Source organism: Micromys minutus (genome assembly GCF_963924665.1).
Source record: "Micromys minutus genome assembly, chromosome: 7".
In the NCBI taxonomy this organism is placed as follows: domain Eukaryota; kingdom Metazoa; phylum Chordata; class Mammalia; order Rodentia; family Muridae; genus Micromys; species Micromys minutus.
Genome location: NC_137976.1, coordinates 63,161,969 through 63,178,059, shown reverse-complemented (window position 1 = coordinate 63,178,059; position 16,091 = coordinate 63,161,969). Strand labels below are relative to the sequence as shown.

Below are 16,091 nucleotides of genomic sequence, written 5' to 3'. Positions count from 1 at the left end.
TAAGAGCAACCTGCACAGAAAGTATCATTAAAAAAATAAGCTTTATGAAAAGAGTATTAAAATTTGTAACATCTTTTAACAACCCTGCAAAGCTTTTTCTGACTTTTCCACCCAGAGGTGTAACTGCTGCTGCTGAGTGACCCTAAGCATGCTCTTCCTCACTCGGTGTCTGGAGCCTTAGGGTGCTCCTGAGCTATCGGCCCTCCCTCAGAGAGCATAGGAGAGCACAGCTATGGTGCCTTTTCAAGATTATCTCAGATCTTCTTGGCACTTTATGGCCATGTGTAGAGGCTAACCCTGCTGTACAACTCAGTGTTATTTAGTAGATGGTATTCTACAAAATTTATTGTGCAGAAAAATTAGTATATATCTTTTAAAAATATACTCTGCCTCTATAGAGATGCTTATTAACTTTCTATGTTAATAAGCAAACTACATGATTCCAAATGTTCAATGTTTGTAATAAATATGACCCGAGATACTGAGGGTTAATGAAAGTATTACAGAATAATCCTTTATTCTTTAATAATCTTTTTCAATTAATAACTGAAAATTAGAATTGATGAGGGTAAGTATAACTGTCTTCTGAATCTAAACTTGTTTTTTTTAAATAGTCTATATTACTTGCAAATGTGAAAAATTATTTTTTCTTCACCGAATAAAATACACTTAGATAAACTGATGTATTGCTCAAGAAACTTTAGAACTATTAGGGAAAAACACATCAAGACAAAGACTCAGGTTTGGATCTTCGGAACAGGATTCTAACAGCCCAGGAAATATCAAGAACTGACAAATGAAACTACATGACACCAACAAGCTTCTGTACATCCAAGGGAGATAACAGATTGAAGAGAGCCTGTAACTGGGGGAGCGAGCCGCAACAAATGCTGAAAGCGATTCAGAGGAAAGGGGACCGGTACGCACTGCTGGTAGCCGTACAAATCATCTAGCCACCATGAAAATTATGACCAAGGTTCATGAAAAAATAAAAAATGGACCAACGGGATGATTCTGTTTACTATGGCACAGCCTACAACTGCCAAAACAGAGAATCAGCTAAGTGTGCACCAGTAAATAAGTGGAAGGGAAACTGTTGCATACTTACCCAGTGGAGTTTTATTCATTCATAAAAATAAAATGGTGTCATTTGGAATGAAAGTCGAATGATACATGAGACCACATTAAATAAAATAAGCCAGGATGAGAGAGCCAAGTACCACATATTTTCTGCCGTACATGAAATTTAGATTGTGTACACACACACATACACACACACATATGTGTGTGTGTGTATCACATATATGTTATGTGCATGCCAAAAGACTATTTACAAAATGAAAGGATAATAGAGGGAAGGTAAGCTCATCAAAGTACATCATGTTAAAGAAAATATTTAAATCCTTGCGCTTTGGATGATAAACCTATACTGATAAAATTTGGAAAATATACATCTATATAATAATGATTACTCATTTGTAACAATGGTTAATGATAAAAGTGAAAACATTTTCTAGATCTGCAACTAAATTTAAAAGGATCCAGTTCCGCCAATAAAGGTTTATTCACTTGATTGATGAATATAACCATCACCTTACCCATCCAGTGCCTTCAAACATTTTCAGGTCCAGAGGGTCTCCTTGGATGGTCCCATCAAGAAGGATCAGGGAGTGGCAGCTGGCCATGGCTGCACATAGTGGGCCCCAGGGCACAGCGTCACCGGAGGCAAAGCTGTGGACTGCCTGAAAACTGGTTTAAAAATGTTAAAATTTTCAATAAATCCATTTTCATGTCCTGCCTCTTAAATCTTAACATGGCAGCACCTTGGCTAGCTGACTCTAACATCTAACTTCTTGCCACTAACCTTTAACCTCTGACCTTTAACCTCTTCTCATAGACCTTCCCATAGTGTCTACCACTACTTCTGAAACTCTGGGCACAGCCCATATGGGGCTGACTGCATGAGCGTGGGGGCTGCAAAAATTATTGCACCAGTAAAACGTTTCTGAATGTCAACAACCACAAAGTCATTTAAAATCAAATGCATAATGAATCTAAAATGTTTTGTGTGCTGCTAACCCATGCTGTCTCCCCGAGACTTCACTGCAGCTCTGGTTCTGAATACATAACATGTCCTGTGTGTACAGTGCACACTAGTACTGCTGGAAGAATCAAATAATTGATTGGCTCAGAACATAGACTACTGTTGCGTCCTAAACTGTTTGAAGGGTTTGTACTATACAGACAAGCCCTTCAGCTATAGAGCATGATGGTTTGGTCATGGAAGACAAAGACTTTTACTATTTTTCTACTGTCACATACAGCATGGGTTTAAAATAATGTAATGATTCATTATCAATAAGTGTTTGGTTTGTCTACTTATTTTCTGTGCCTATGTACCTGGCACAGATTTCTTAGATGAGAGGCATCATCTCAGGCCTGGCTCTATCTCACCTTACAGCTGCTGATCTTGCTAATATCCGTTGTGCCTCGATTCCAGAGCCACAAAGTCTTGCTTTGACTCTACTTGTTCGGGAATTTTTTTTCTGTTCATGTTTTTTTCTGCTCACTTGGGATTTTTGATTTTCAGCTATAGCATTCTACCTGCAGAGTAATATTTGCATAACCCTTCTTTGAGTTAGATATGGATTTCCCCTTTGATGTAGACTACCACTGGTCAATCAAAAAGCCAAATTTCAGGGCGTTTGAATCTAATCACATAGACTTTTGCAGTGCTGCACGTAAAGCCACGGAGCTCTCTGAACAGACATATACTCTAAGTAAGAAATCTCTGGATTCATGGGGTAACTGAGGAAGGAAGAGGCTTGCTTAGTGATCCAAGCAACAGAAAGCAAACGAGGCTTTGAATTGATTTTCATTACTTAGTTCCTTGGCGTCTACCACTGTTTCCAGAAACTTCTTTTTAGTCCACACCTCCTGCTGCTGAAGCTTCTTATCCTCATTGACGATATACCCTGGAATTCTTTACCTTCATCTCCTCCTGGTTTTAAGCTGAGACTGATGATGTTTCATTGATTCTACCCCTCAAAAGCATCAGCATGCTAGGTGCAAGGGAGGAAGATGGGAGTGGGAAGTATCAAGGCCATCCTCCTCCTTTATTGCCCTGGATCTTAGGCATGCTGCTCCTCTAGACAACGGCCTAATCAATGTCTGTACAACCAGGACCATAAATCAAGCTAGAGATCAAGCTGTTCCCCATGCTCAGTCTGGGCCATCTTCTGCTCTGTGCTCAGGGTATAGCTAACACCATCACTAACTTGGTGAACCCTGCCTATTGCTCCAAATCGTCAGCTGCCTCAGCCACTGTTTGGGGCCAGAGTAGGACAATCAAAGCTAAGACTGGAAGCCATCACTATTTAGAAGGCACAAAAACACACCTCAACCCTGCAGGAAGAAAGCTAGGAGCACTCTCCCTCCACTCACTGCTCTGCTCTGGGGTATGTATCTATATGGTTACCTTCTTTGTTTTACCACGACAGCCTTTACCCCAGGTCTGTAACATTTATACCTAGATGTGCTTTAAAATCTACCTCATATGCCATCATTTTCAGAGAGTCACCGTTGATGCACTAAAATTCAAAATGACTTTCTATCTTCAATCATCTTATGTCATAAAACATCAGAGTTGTATCTTACATCAAGCAGTTTTATTGTTCTGTCTCCATTCTGATGTTTTTTATCTTCATAGTCATAGTTTGCATGGCCTGTGTTACCCCTTGAAGGTCAGTGCATTCACACATCTTCATCCCATTAGACTGGGAACGCCACAGAGAACCAATGGAGCCCCTTTCTGGGTCTCTGAACACAACTGTCTTCCCAGCCACCCAGGAAGCCTTGTGATCTATAATCTAGCATGGTCTTGAGTCCACACCTTGATCCTCTGTCTTACACATTTGACTTCTTACTCATCTCCCCCATTTATTTTCACATTGGATTTGCAGATCTACTCTCTTTGTCTGACTTGGGACACATTTAATTAAATGAGTTAAAATAATTGGGAAACCACTGTGAATCTTATTCCCCGAGCTTGGCAAGGGTGGACCTGAATTTCACCACAGGAATCTCCCACCAGACCTCCCCGTCTCAGGGTCCTACCAGTTGCCAGCAATGGGAACAGTCCCCCAGAGGTCCAGCCCATCTTCTGTGAGAGTTCCTGTCTGAATAAAAAGTTGTAAGTGTTTTACTAAATCATAGGAGTTAAAGCTTTAAGGTCATAAGTTGAACAAAATCCAAGCTCCTAGGAAACTATCATCTAAAACCTTGTTTATAAGCATCTGCATTTAGTGCAGGCTCCCCGAAAAGTTCCAGTTTCTACATGACACTGTGCAAGAACTTTCTTTGATTCTGCTTGCTTGCCATCCTCTCTGCTCCTGTCACTGAGAAGACCCATTCGTGGACATTCAGCAAAAGCCACCTCACAGCTGACTCTGCAGTCGGCACCTGCTGTCTTTTCAAAACAGAATTTGGGTTTTACCCCTCTTTCCAAGACCAGCTAGTCCATCTCCCTTTCCTTTTGGCTCACCATAATTTTCTAAAACTATGGCCAACATAGTAACCATTCAGATCATAATGAAATGTTGATAAAATTTTTTTTCAGCCCATAGAGAGAAATGGCGTGTTAATAATAAATATTAAGTAATGCCAGAGGGTGAGTTTTATTGTCAGATCAAGAGGAAAATGGTCATGTGACACTCTGTATTAGAAAAGTATTTGTCAATTAATGTAACCCAGAAAGCAAGTAGAACCAAGTCTGTTAGACATGTCTCAGTTATCCATTAGTTGAATGTTTCTGTGGTCTGACAGCCCCAGGCTAACCACTCTGCACCTGTCCAGAGTGAAGAGAGTGGCTACTGCTCTTCCAGAACAAGTCAGGCAGACAGAACACTAAGTACAGACATCAACAGCTCCTGCATATAGGACTCAAAGTCATCAACATAAAAAACACTGGGTTTCAGAGCTTCCTATAAGTTGACATCATCTGTCATCATAACACATCATAGCATCATGGTCGCTTACAGACATGGGATTATAAGGCTCTCCTCCTGACAACTGAGCAAGCAGGAGAGAATCAACTGTGCCCCACAAGGAGACAGTGGTCCACAGGCCAGACAACCTTCCTCCACCAGCAAGGATGTTGGTGAGTCCTGCTAGGCATGTGGGAAGAGAAAGCCTACTCTGACTCTCCAAATTAAAAGAATTACAGAATCCTTCTTTCTTAAGTTTATTCAGTTCCAAAAGAGAGACAGCAGGAACCATTTCTCAAGGGTGACTTTTGTAAAGGAGCAATTTGCAACATTTTCTTCCACTTCCTCTAAGGCACCAACCTGCCTGCATCTTCAACTGCCCAAATCCCTTCTGGGTTATTCCATTTCAGAAAGAATTAGCAGCTTAATTCTAACTGAGATGTTTTTGTTGGGAGGTTACGCTTTTAAGCATTCATGTATTGACCATAAACATAGAGAGATTTGACAACAGGGTAAGAGAAATGAGACCGAGTTACCTCTCTATTTAAAAATAACCTCACAGGACAAAAATAGACTCAAATAGAAAGAAACTGAAATTTTAATTAAAGTTCTAATCTAAAGAGAATAGAAGAGCAAAGAAAAAAACCTTTATCATAATGTTTGAGCTCAAGCTCAGGCTGAATTGAATAGAAAATCTATCTTACAGACGAGAGAGAGAGAGAGAGAGAGAGAGAGAGAGAGAGAGAGAGAGAGAGAGAGAGAGAGAGAGAGAGAGAGAGAGGTGCATAGAGGTGCATATAAAAACAAACACTCTCAGAAGCCCTGTAATATAACAATGGTTGGAAATTAATTGTGGGGTGTTCTAATACAACATCATGTTGATCAGAGTTCTATAATGTAAAGCTAGAAAAACGAACTTAAAGATGATTATAGTCCAAGCTTTTTACTGAAATGGTGATAGACACTTCGCTCTCAACTCAGGGTTAGCGACCTCATTTCGCCATGCCCCATCAGGTGTTCTAGCTGCATGCTACCACACTTTACGGGATTCAGCTGAGCGAGTGGACAGGCGGCCCCTCTGGCTATCTAGCAGAAGATGGCTTGAGACTGCCAAAAAAAATGTTACACGGGAAGGAAAATAACAGCCCTGGGGGGACATTATATAAGGGACACAGTTTATAAATCGCCCTCCTGTAGTCAAGATGCTTTTGAGGCTGTTGGGTAAGAAGAGATTCTATCAGAAAAAGGGCAAGGAGCTAAAGTCTGACAATGGGGATAGAGTCAGAGTGTTGCTCAGCTAACACTCCAGTTCCTGCTAATGGAAAATGAGCACCTTTTTGCCAAATGAAAATGGGAGGAGAGAAGGGGGAGAGGGAGGGAGAAGGGGAAGGGGAAAAGGACGGAGAGGGAGGAGAGGGAGGGAGGGAGGGAGAGAGAGAGAGAGAGAGAGAGAGAGAGAGAGAGAGAGAGAGAGAGAGAGAGAGAGAGAGAGAGAATCCAAGAGGCAGGCTGCTTTATTCTGGAGCAAGTTTCATGCAGCTTCCCCTCAGTTCCCCAGGAGCAGGCCTAAAACAGTCTTTTCAGTTGTCCAGAGAGCCCTGTCCTTCTCTATCTCTCCCCAGTCCCTGCTGTTATGGTTTGAATGTTAACCCTCCCCTATAGGCGCGTGTGTTCGAATGTTTGGGACCACTGTTTCAGAAGGTTGTAGAACCTTTGAAGGCCTGCCTCCACTCTCAGTCAAGCTCTCTGCTTCCTGCTGTGGCCCAGCCCTGTCTTGGAGGCAAAGCAAATCTCTTCTCCCTTAACTTGCTGCTTTTAAGTGTTTGGCCATAACAAGAAACTAATGGCCTCTTCAGAAAGTTCCCGTTAAAAACAAACAAACCAACAAAAACACCAAAAGAATTCTGCAAAAATTTTACTCGTACTCTGTTTTAAGGCCTCACACTCTCCTTCGAGATATGGGCCCCTTTTTAGCTTGCCATGTCAGCCCTCCAGCCTCATTTCACTGATAGTCCAGCTTCTAGCCTTACTCTGTGGTCCTCTCTCTCACACATCTCCCAGTAGGACAGTTGTCTTACTCCCATGCTCCCTACAGCCTCGGCTAGATGCCAAACCTCTCCAAAGCTGAGTGGCCACTCATGATGCTCTACACGCACTGTGTACAACATTGCCCTGCAGAAGTGGTTTGCTGGCAAAAACAAAATGGCCAAAGCATTGATTGACCTGAAGCAGGGAGCGATAAGCCAAGCCCACTGTACTACAGCTTGTCCAACGTTGGCCAGAATTTAGGTATGGGAGGGAAGCTTGATGCTGGATTCATTCCTGGTTCCCATAGGAGAGTGGTGGGAATCTTGGACTTCCTGACAACAGCAGCCATCCCCCCTCCACCTCTCCAGGATCCAGAGTACAAGTATAGTACTTCCTTAGTCCACTTCTTTGCCATTTCAAGAAGCAGTGGGTGGATATGAATGGAGTTGTTATATAAGTGCCACACAAGGCACTTCTAAAACATGGAAGTTTCCCCCCAGGTTTTTGCCTGAAAAGGAAATTATTGGTGCAAGACACTGTTTCAAAACATAACACTGGCACAGAAAGTATTACGGTAGGCAGAAGGAATCATTTTAAGATCGCCACACCATCACCCTCCGAACAAACAAGTTTGCTTTCTAGTCTGTGACCTCATACCCCCTCCCTCTGTGACTGCCTCTGGCCTCAGTTTCTCAGCTGTACAGTGAGAATGGTGGGGAAGCCATTCTCTGAGGTCCTTCCTAGCTGTGTCATGCATCCAAACCATCAACCCCCCCAACCTGGTAAGTTTGGAACCCACTTTGTCGAAGCACACGAGGTTGATCTGGCCACACATATTAATTCTCTGTGGGGAGATGCAGAAAATCTGCTTCTTCTTCAGCCTCTTCTGGGCGTACACATTGCCTATGGTCAGCGCAGCTGGAAGCACAGGAGGGACAGTGGCAGTGAGGAGGATCAGGGCCATGGTTGCAGTTTCTCTCGGAGGAACCTGGAGAGGGGAAAGGATGACACGTGTTAGCACAGCAGAGCAAAATGTCACCCTTCCTCCAGCTGCCTGCTTTCTCCCAGCTGCCTTCTATAACATTTGGCAACCCTAGACCTTGGCTTATCGAATTTCTGGCGAGTTAGTTGCCTTTCTTGGTGGAATTGGGTGGTCCCTGATCTATCTCTAAAGCATACATACATTGTCCTTATTGTACAACAAAGGAGACCTTTTCACCCATTTCAAGTCTCCCTGACCCTCTCTGACTCAGTTGCCCTTGTAAACACCTATCTTTCCTCTGTTCCTCTTATCTCCACACACCATCTGAACTCACATGATGTGCAGGTCTTAGGTCATAATAGTTCCCTCCCAAACTTGCCACTAGTTTTTAAATCTCTCTGCCTCACAAACCTGCCAGTGTCTGGGGCATATGAGCTATGTAAGAGCTTTGAATCCTTGCTTGTCTCAAAGTGCAACGTCCAGCTCACAGTCTGAGGCAGAGCCATACTTAGTACATAGATGGACAAAATAATGATCTGACAAACACTGGAACCAAGGTTGTCAAGATCACAGCATCCCAGTGTGTTCTTACTTCTGGGGGAGCCGATACGGAGATCAGATTCTTTTTCTGTGGCAGACATGTGTCTGCAACAGATGCATTATTAACCTGCTTCCAACAACTTCTGCTTTCTCTACTTTCCCCAGCCACTCAAATGGATGCCTTTTGAACCTGTAGACTCAAACCTATCTAATCCTGGACCAGTGCAGACAGTGGCTGCCAAACTTTGGCCACAGGGCCAAAGTTTCTGACCCACAAGGTCTGAGATCCAGCTTCCAGCCATGATATGGATGGCTGGTTGATCTCTGTCCAGGAAACCTTCACATCTTGGCTGTGCCAAGGCTTCCTTTGCTTTTCTGATAGGTACTTCTGCTCTCCGGCTCAGACTGGCACACTGCATAACAGTCTGGACTCAACGGCCTTGGCATTCTACCTAGTTCTTCCAAAATTCCATTCGACAATGGTCCAGTGACAAAAACACTGGACCCATTAGAGCTACATCCCTGTAGTCTTATGCCAGTTTGAAATGATTGTTCAGGGATTAGATTTTGCCATGAGTATTGACTAGAAATTCTTGGGATTATGTCACCATCCACCAATATCCTGGTCCCGTGCACATTCACAGACACCCAGCATTTATTGGTACTACCAGTCTGGACCATGCCCAGATTCATACCAATGCTTTACTTATAATCTTCTTCTTGACCAGTGCATAGGTAGGACCCCAGCATATCTTGGAGGCCCCAGGAATGCACAGCAGAACAGACTCTCAGGACCAGAAACACCCTCAGAGGTTACAAATGACAGTCTCTCTCTTCCCAGCTACCAGTGAAGAGAAGCGCCCACATGAACTTGGTGCTCTGTTGCTTACAAGAGGGTTGAAATGCCACCAGGCATCAGCTCCGGAAAGTAAGAGTGAATGCTTAATTCTGATTCAGACAGCAGAGAGTATGAACAAGCCACTGACTACTTGGGACACTGATTTTAGAACTACACAAAATGTTAAAACTAGACGTGGCATTCACAGTCCCCTTCCTTCTGACATCTCCTTCACTGCCAGGCTTCTCCCTTTGTTGCCCATCAGTTCTAGGCAGCACGTACATATTTCTGTGTACTGTTCATTTAGATTGGTGTGCTGTCCTGCCCTCTGACTTTATTGACTAATTGTTCCCACCTGATTCACTGGGTGCTGAAAAACATATATTTTATACAAAGTTCTTTGGGCTTACATATTGACCATGTCAGAGTGGAGCAACCCCTCATTACAAATCAAATGGTGAAACAGCCAATGAAATGTGGGGGGTGGGGGCAGGGGGAGGGCACAAATGCACAAAAGCAGGTGTGCTAATTTCCTATAGAGGGTACTGGACATCCTGGAGCTGAATCTGTAATACTTGTAGGCCACTCAATGTGGGAGCAAGCAGGGGCCCAGATCCTAATCCTCTGTAAGAGCAACAAGCACTCTTAACTGTTAATCCACCTCCCTAGCACCCTGGAAAACTTTCATAGCTCTGCTATCTAACAAAAATGTATATTGAAATTTATCTGTTACATGTGCCTAAGTGCTATATTATATGTGTGAATATATGTATATACATATATATATACATACACACACACACACACACACACACACACACACACACACACACACATATATATATATATATATATATATATATATATATATATATATATATATATGTAGTGTATAAGGGAGTGTATATTTATGGGAACAATACCCAGAGCCTTGTACATGTTAGGTAGCCACTCTACTACCAAGCTAGCAGTATTTCCAGCCAAGTATTTTTATGCTAGAGATGGAGACATAGAACATTTCTCCAATCTAAGACAGTTTCTATGGACAGCATTGGTTCAGAGAATTATTGAATCTACAGTCAATGTTATCTACCCCTTTGGAGTTCGGTCATCCTCTTGAAAAATTATGATTAACTTACAGGCAGTACTTACTTCATGGTACATATAGACACCCAGGGCATAGAAAAATCCCACAACACCAATGCAGGCCAGGAATACCATGAACTTGAAGGCATCATTATACAGTTTGAAGTTCAGAGGTCGGGGGTAGAGGATGGATCTCACTAAGTCTCCTTTAGCTGTATTATAACCTAGGAAGATAACCACAGAAGGAGAGAGTCCCAGCTTCTGTCCAGAGCCATTGAAACCCTACAGTGACTATGCCACTAAGAGTCTGAGATGGAAGTAGCATTATTCTGATCCAACAGTACATTTGCCCTCCTTGTCAAAACTCATGGAGAACAATCAGTTGCATTCACTCAACACCATTTAATTCCTTGTATTCTTGGAGAGAATGTGTCAGTTGTTCCCACAGTGCCATTCATTCATCTACAGAGTTAAGAAAGTAGACTTAGCTGCGGTGAACTGTGACCAGAGGAAATGAGATGCCAAGAAAAAACTCTGGGAAAGCAGGTATGTGTTGAAAATAGATAAAAGTTATAAAAGAACTTAAAATGTAAAGAAGCAGAAGGCAACAGGCAAGTGATTTATTTAAAATATATGTGTGCAGGCTTCTCACATGCCTTCCTCAAACTCCAAGGTCTTCCAGGTCAAAATTATATGCATAATATTGAAAGTCACCTTCAACATCATGTGCTTTCATATGCATGGATTAAACTCCCCCTCATTCTATTGGGCTTGGTTTCAAATGCCACCTCATCAAAAAGTGTTTCCTCAGTATCAGGCCTACATTTGAACCAAAATTACTTTAAACCCTGCAATACATGGTCATTTATTAAGTACCATCACTCTATTTAGTTAGCTATAAGTTACTGTAAGTGCATCTGTCTTTCTCTTATATCATATAACTTTACTTAAGGAAACAAACATTAATTCATTAACTTACATAACATTTAGTAAATTCTCATTTCTGTTTGACTTATTGTCTAAAATGATTGGCAGTTCTACACTTTGAATATGAGTCGGGTTTTTTGGATTTTTTTGTTTGTTTGTTTGGTTGGTTGGTTGGTTTTGTTTTTTAAGTATAAAGTGTGCCTTAGCCCTATTTCTTTCTTTACATGGTTTTCTCAAACTTGATTTTCTGGTCTTTAAAGACTAGCAACATCATTTTCTCTAAGTTGCCATATAAGCACCTTGGAAATGCTCATTGAAAGGCATGGTCTCTTAATTCATCTTCTTGATAAAGTAAACATACTGTCTTAATTATGGTTTTATTGCTGTGAAAAGACCAAGGCAACTTTTACAAAAGAAAATATTTAATTGTGGCTGGCTTACAGTTTCAGAGGATTAGTCTTCTATCATCATTCCTGGAAATAAGGCAGCACACAGGTTGACATAGTTGGAAGCATAGCTGGGGGACCAAGAGTTCTACATCTTGATCCAAAGACAGCCAGGAGGAGACTGTATCACACTGGGCAGAACTTGAGCACTTGAAGACTTCAAAGCTCACCCCCACAGTGACTCATTTCTTTCAACAAAGCCATAACTCCTAATAGTGCCACTTCCAGTGGGCCAAGCATATTCAAAGCACCACATTCACATTCCACTCCCTGGCCCAGGCTTGCAGCCATAACATAATGCAAAGTTCATTTAGTCCAACTTCAAAGGTCTCCGTAGTCCACCCCAGTCTCAGCAATATTTAAAATTCACAGTTTGAAAACTTATGCATCTCTTAACTGTAGTCCCCTATAGAATCAAAATAAAAAATCAGATCACATACTTCAAACATCACAGGATATACACTACCATTCCAAAACATCATAGTGAGGAAGTACTAGACTAAACAAGACCAAAATCAGGCTGTGCAAACTCTAAACTCTGTATCTCCACATCTAATTTTTAACTCTTCTCTACTTTGATGACTGCAAACAGATTTTTTTTCTCTCTCTTGGGCTGGTTCCACTCTTTGTTAGTAGATTTTATCAACAGGTATCCCACAGCTCTGGAATCTCTAACCTCTAGAGGTCTCCGAGGAAATCCAGGCAGCACTTTCACAGCTTCTGGAACACAGATTCTGTTGCTGCTGTTCTTGGTGGTCAACCCATGATACTGGTACTTCCAAATTGATGAGGTCTTCAAATGCATCGGGAAAATAGCTTATCATGGGCTCTCTTTATGTGACCCCTTCATTTACAGGCCTTCAGCTGACACTGAGTTTGTACCTCCCTCAATGGCCACTTCTAGCTTCATACAGTGCCAAAATTCAGCTGATTTTCATGACCCCTTCCTGCCTTCAAAAACAGTACCACCTGAATGACTCTTACACATTACCAAGTCTGGATGCTGTCAAAAGATACAACCTTGACTGACACAATGTCCTTTCTGAGCCTCCATGTAGGGGCATTCCTGCTAGACACCTGGCTTCGGCAGCTTTCCTTAGTCTCAGAGGGAAATTCTATCCTTGATTCTAAAGCCAGAGCCATGTGGCCAAAGCTGCCAAGTTCTGCTGCTTTCTGGGGCTGGAACATATCTCCTTGTCCAATGGCATCTTCACCAGCTTTCTGTTTTCAGTGGTTTCCTTTACTACCTAAGCTTGACTGTCATAGAACTTACTCTGAAGACTCACCTTGAACTCAGAGGTCTGCATGCCTATGTCCCCTGAGCACTAAGATTAAAGGTACAACCATGACTGAACTTAAACTTTTCTTTACCTGGGACTTGCTCTGTACCAGATTGGCCTTGAACTCAGAGATCTCTAGCAACATACTAAAACTCTTCTCTTCTAAAACCTCTTGAGCCAGGCCCCTCCAATGTCTTCTTTATTTTCATGAGGATAGCCCATTAAGCCCTACTTAAAGCATTCCACTGCTTTCTAAATCCAAAGTCCTCAAATTCACATTCCTCTAAGGAAAAAAAAAACTAACCAACAAACAAACAACAACAACATTGTCAGGCCCTTCATAGCAATACCTCAGTCCTTGGAACCAACTTCTGTCTTAGGTTCTCATTGCTATGAAGAGACACCCATGACCAAGGCAACTTTTAGAAAAGCAAACATTTAATTGGAGCTGGCTTATAGCCTCAGATATTTAGCCCGTTGTTATCAAGGTGGGAAGCAAGGCAACATGCAATCAGACATTGTGCTAGAGGAGCTGAGAGTTCTAAATCTTGATATGAAGGCAGCCAGGCGAGACTGTTCCATGCTGGGCAGAACCTGAGCACTGGGAGACCTCAAAGCCCACACTCAGAGTGGCATACTTCCTCCAGGAAGGCAACACCTCCTAATAGTGTCACTTCCCATGGGCAAAGCATTCAAACACATAAGTATATGGAGGCCAAACCTATTCTAACAACTACAGTTGCTTTATAGGATTTTAAATATTAGCTTAGGTTTAGAGACATGGCTGAAGAATGCTCTAAAGTCCACTAACTAGTTTTAACATAGAAACCTTTTTTTTTTTTAAATTAAAAGCCATATTTGACTAGCATAACTGAATTTGCTAAACTAAACTAAAGCATATTGTCAAAAAGCAATGCATGTTTTTGTCTATGGATTTGTGTAGCAGCACAAACACACATAGCCTGGACCAGGTCATGGAAGGCCTCGGTCACATGATGTCATATGAAAAATGAAAATGGATGTAGTTCTGAAAACATTCTGAGCAGGATATGAATGTACCGCTGCAAACTGGGCTAAGAAAATGTGTCTGTGGTGACAGACTGAGTAACAGTTTAGAGAGAGATTAAGGCAAAAGCCGAGAGAAAACAGTCAGAAGAGTGTTTCTGGTAAGATAGTGTAGACAGGAAATGAGGAAGTTTACATAAACGACAACCAAGACAGGGAAGGTAAGGGGACCATGACTTCATGGTAGGTGGTAGCAGATTCTTTGACATTTCATGTCAATTTGTTCTGGGAGAAAGCAAAATACTGAAGATGACACTAACGGCTGGGCTGATGGTGATGCTGTTCAGTAGCCACGTGGTGGTATCCAGAAAGCAACCTTTGGAAATGAAAAGAGATCTTTCCCAGTTGCTGTGGCTGACATTGCTTTGCAAGGTAACAGTGAGGGGGGAAAAGAGAAGCCTACAGCCATACGCCTTTAGGGAAATTCCCAACATCTCTGCGTGTCATTTATCACATATAAAGGCTTAACAAGGAATGTTTGATTTTAAGTGTTGGCAGCTTAGAATCACCTACGCTAGGAAAGAGTATGACTGCTATTCCCAGAATATGGCAAACTGCAAAATCCTAAACAACACTGCCCACCTCCCAGTCTCCCCACCTCCAGCACAGCGTATGTTTGCAAAAGTTGGATCAGCTCACCTGTCTGCAGAACAACGGCTCTAACAGGTCCCTGACCAGATGGCTTGACCTGAATCACTTCCGTTCCGCAGAAGAGCACGTGTTTCCGGTAGTCCTCCAAACTGTGTGATTTCCAGGGCATGGTGTTCTCCGTCTGAGGCAATGGTGTCTTTGTAACAGGTATACTTTCTCCTACAGAAAGTTGCTCTTTATTCAATTTGTGTAAGCTCAGGTAGTCATTCAGAATGGGGAGGGCCAGTCTCAGAAAACCACATAGCCATGAACAAACAGATTTTAGCACCTATCCCATGGGTCAAATGACTGGGCAGGAACGCCTGTGGCCAGTTATTCTAGTTTAAGTAATTGCTTAAACTCTGCTTACCACTCCCATATGAGCAATGTGTGGTGTGTTGTTATAACTTACTGAGCAGTTAAATCATCACCTTACCATGTTCCAAGGACCCATCACCCAGCACTGCTCCAGAGGCTGTAATCACGTGCTTGCTTATTTCTGTTTGCCTGTCCTCAATCATAGTCTGTGTACACATTTTCCAGGTGACTCCTCTCAAAGCCACCATGCCATGTGTCCTAGTTAGGGTTTCAGCTGCTATGACAAAATACCATGACCAAGAAGCAAGGTGGGAAGGGAAGTGTTTACTTGGCTTGTACTTTCACATTGTAGTCCATCATAGGAGAAAGTCAGGACAGGAACTCACACAGACCAAGAAAATGGAGGCAGGAGCTGATGCAGAGACTATGGAGGGGTGTTGCTTACTGGCTTGATCTTCATGGCTTGCTCATCCTGCTTTCTTAAGAATTTATTAATTTATTTTATGTGTATGAGTATACTGTCACTGTCTTCAGATACACCAGAAGAGGACATCTGATCCCATTACAGATGGTGGTGAGATACTATGTGGTTGCTGGGAATTGAACTCAGGACCCCTGGAAGAGTGTCTTTTCCACTAGAAAGGAATTCTTAACCCCTGAGTCATCTTTCAACCCTGAAACCTGCTTTCTTATAGATCACAGAACCACCGATCCAGGGACGGCCCCACCCACAATGGGCTTGGCCTTCCAACACCAATTACAACTAAGAAAATGACAAACTGGCTTACCTTTAACCCAAAACTTTGGAAACATTTTTTTAATATAAAATAAAGTCTGTTGACTTTAGCATGTGTCAAGTTGATGTAAAACTATAGAGCACACCATTATCCCATGTTCTGTGAAAAATATTTCTTTTCCCTTCCCATTACAAAACAAACCCCAGACTTTATTGCTAGATTCCCAAAA

General features: G+C 42.2%; 1 protein-coding gene across 2 annotated transcripts in view; it reads right to left on the bottom strand.

The window, feature by feature from the left end:
• ATP13A5 (ATPase 13A5) overlaps window positions 1-16,091 on the bottom strand; it is a gene marked incomplete at both ends in the record, with an annotated part of 133,806 nt that overhangs the window by 62,416 nt on the left and 55,299 nt on the right. For both annotated transcript variants that reach the window (XM_080918703.1, XM_080918704.1), the window contains 5 exons: window positions 1,599-1,749; window positions 4,117-4,178; window positions 7,813-8,001; window positions 10,526-10,683; window positions 14,817-14,987. In XM_080918703.1, the coding sequence (XP_080774829.1) occupies window positions 1,599-1,749; window positions 4,117-4,178; window positions 7,813-8,001; window positions 10,526-10,683; window positions 14,817-14,987 (731 nt within the window). The remainder of the gene's footprint in view (window positions 1-1,598; window positions 1,750-4,116; window positions 4,179-7,812; window positions 8,002-10,525; window positions 10,684-14,816; window positions 14,988-16,091) is intronic.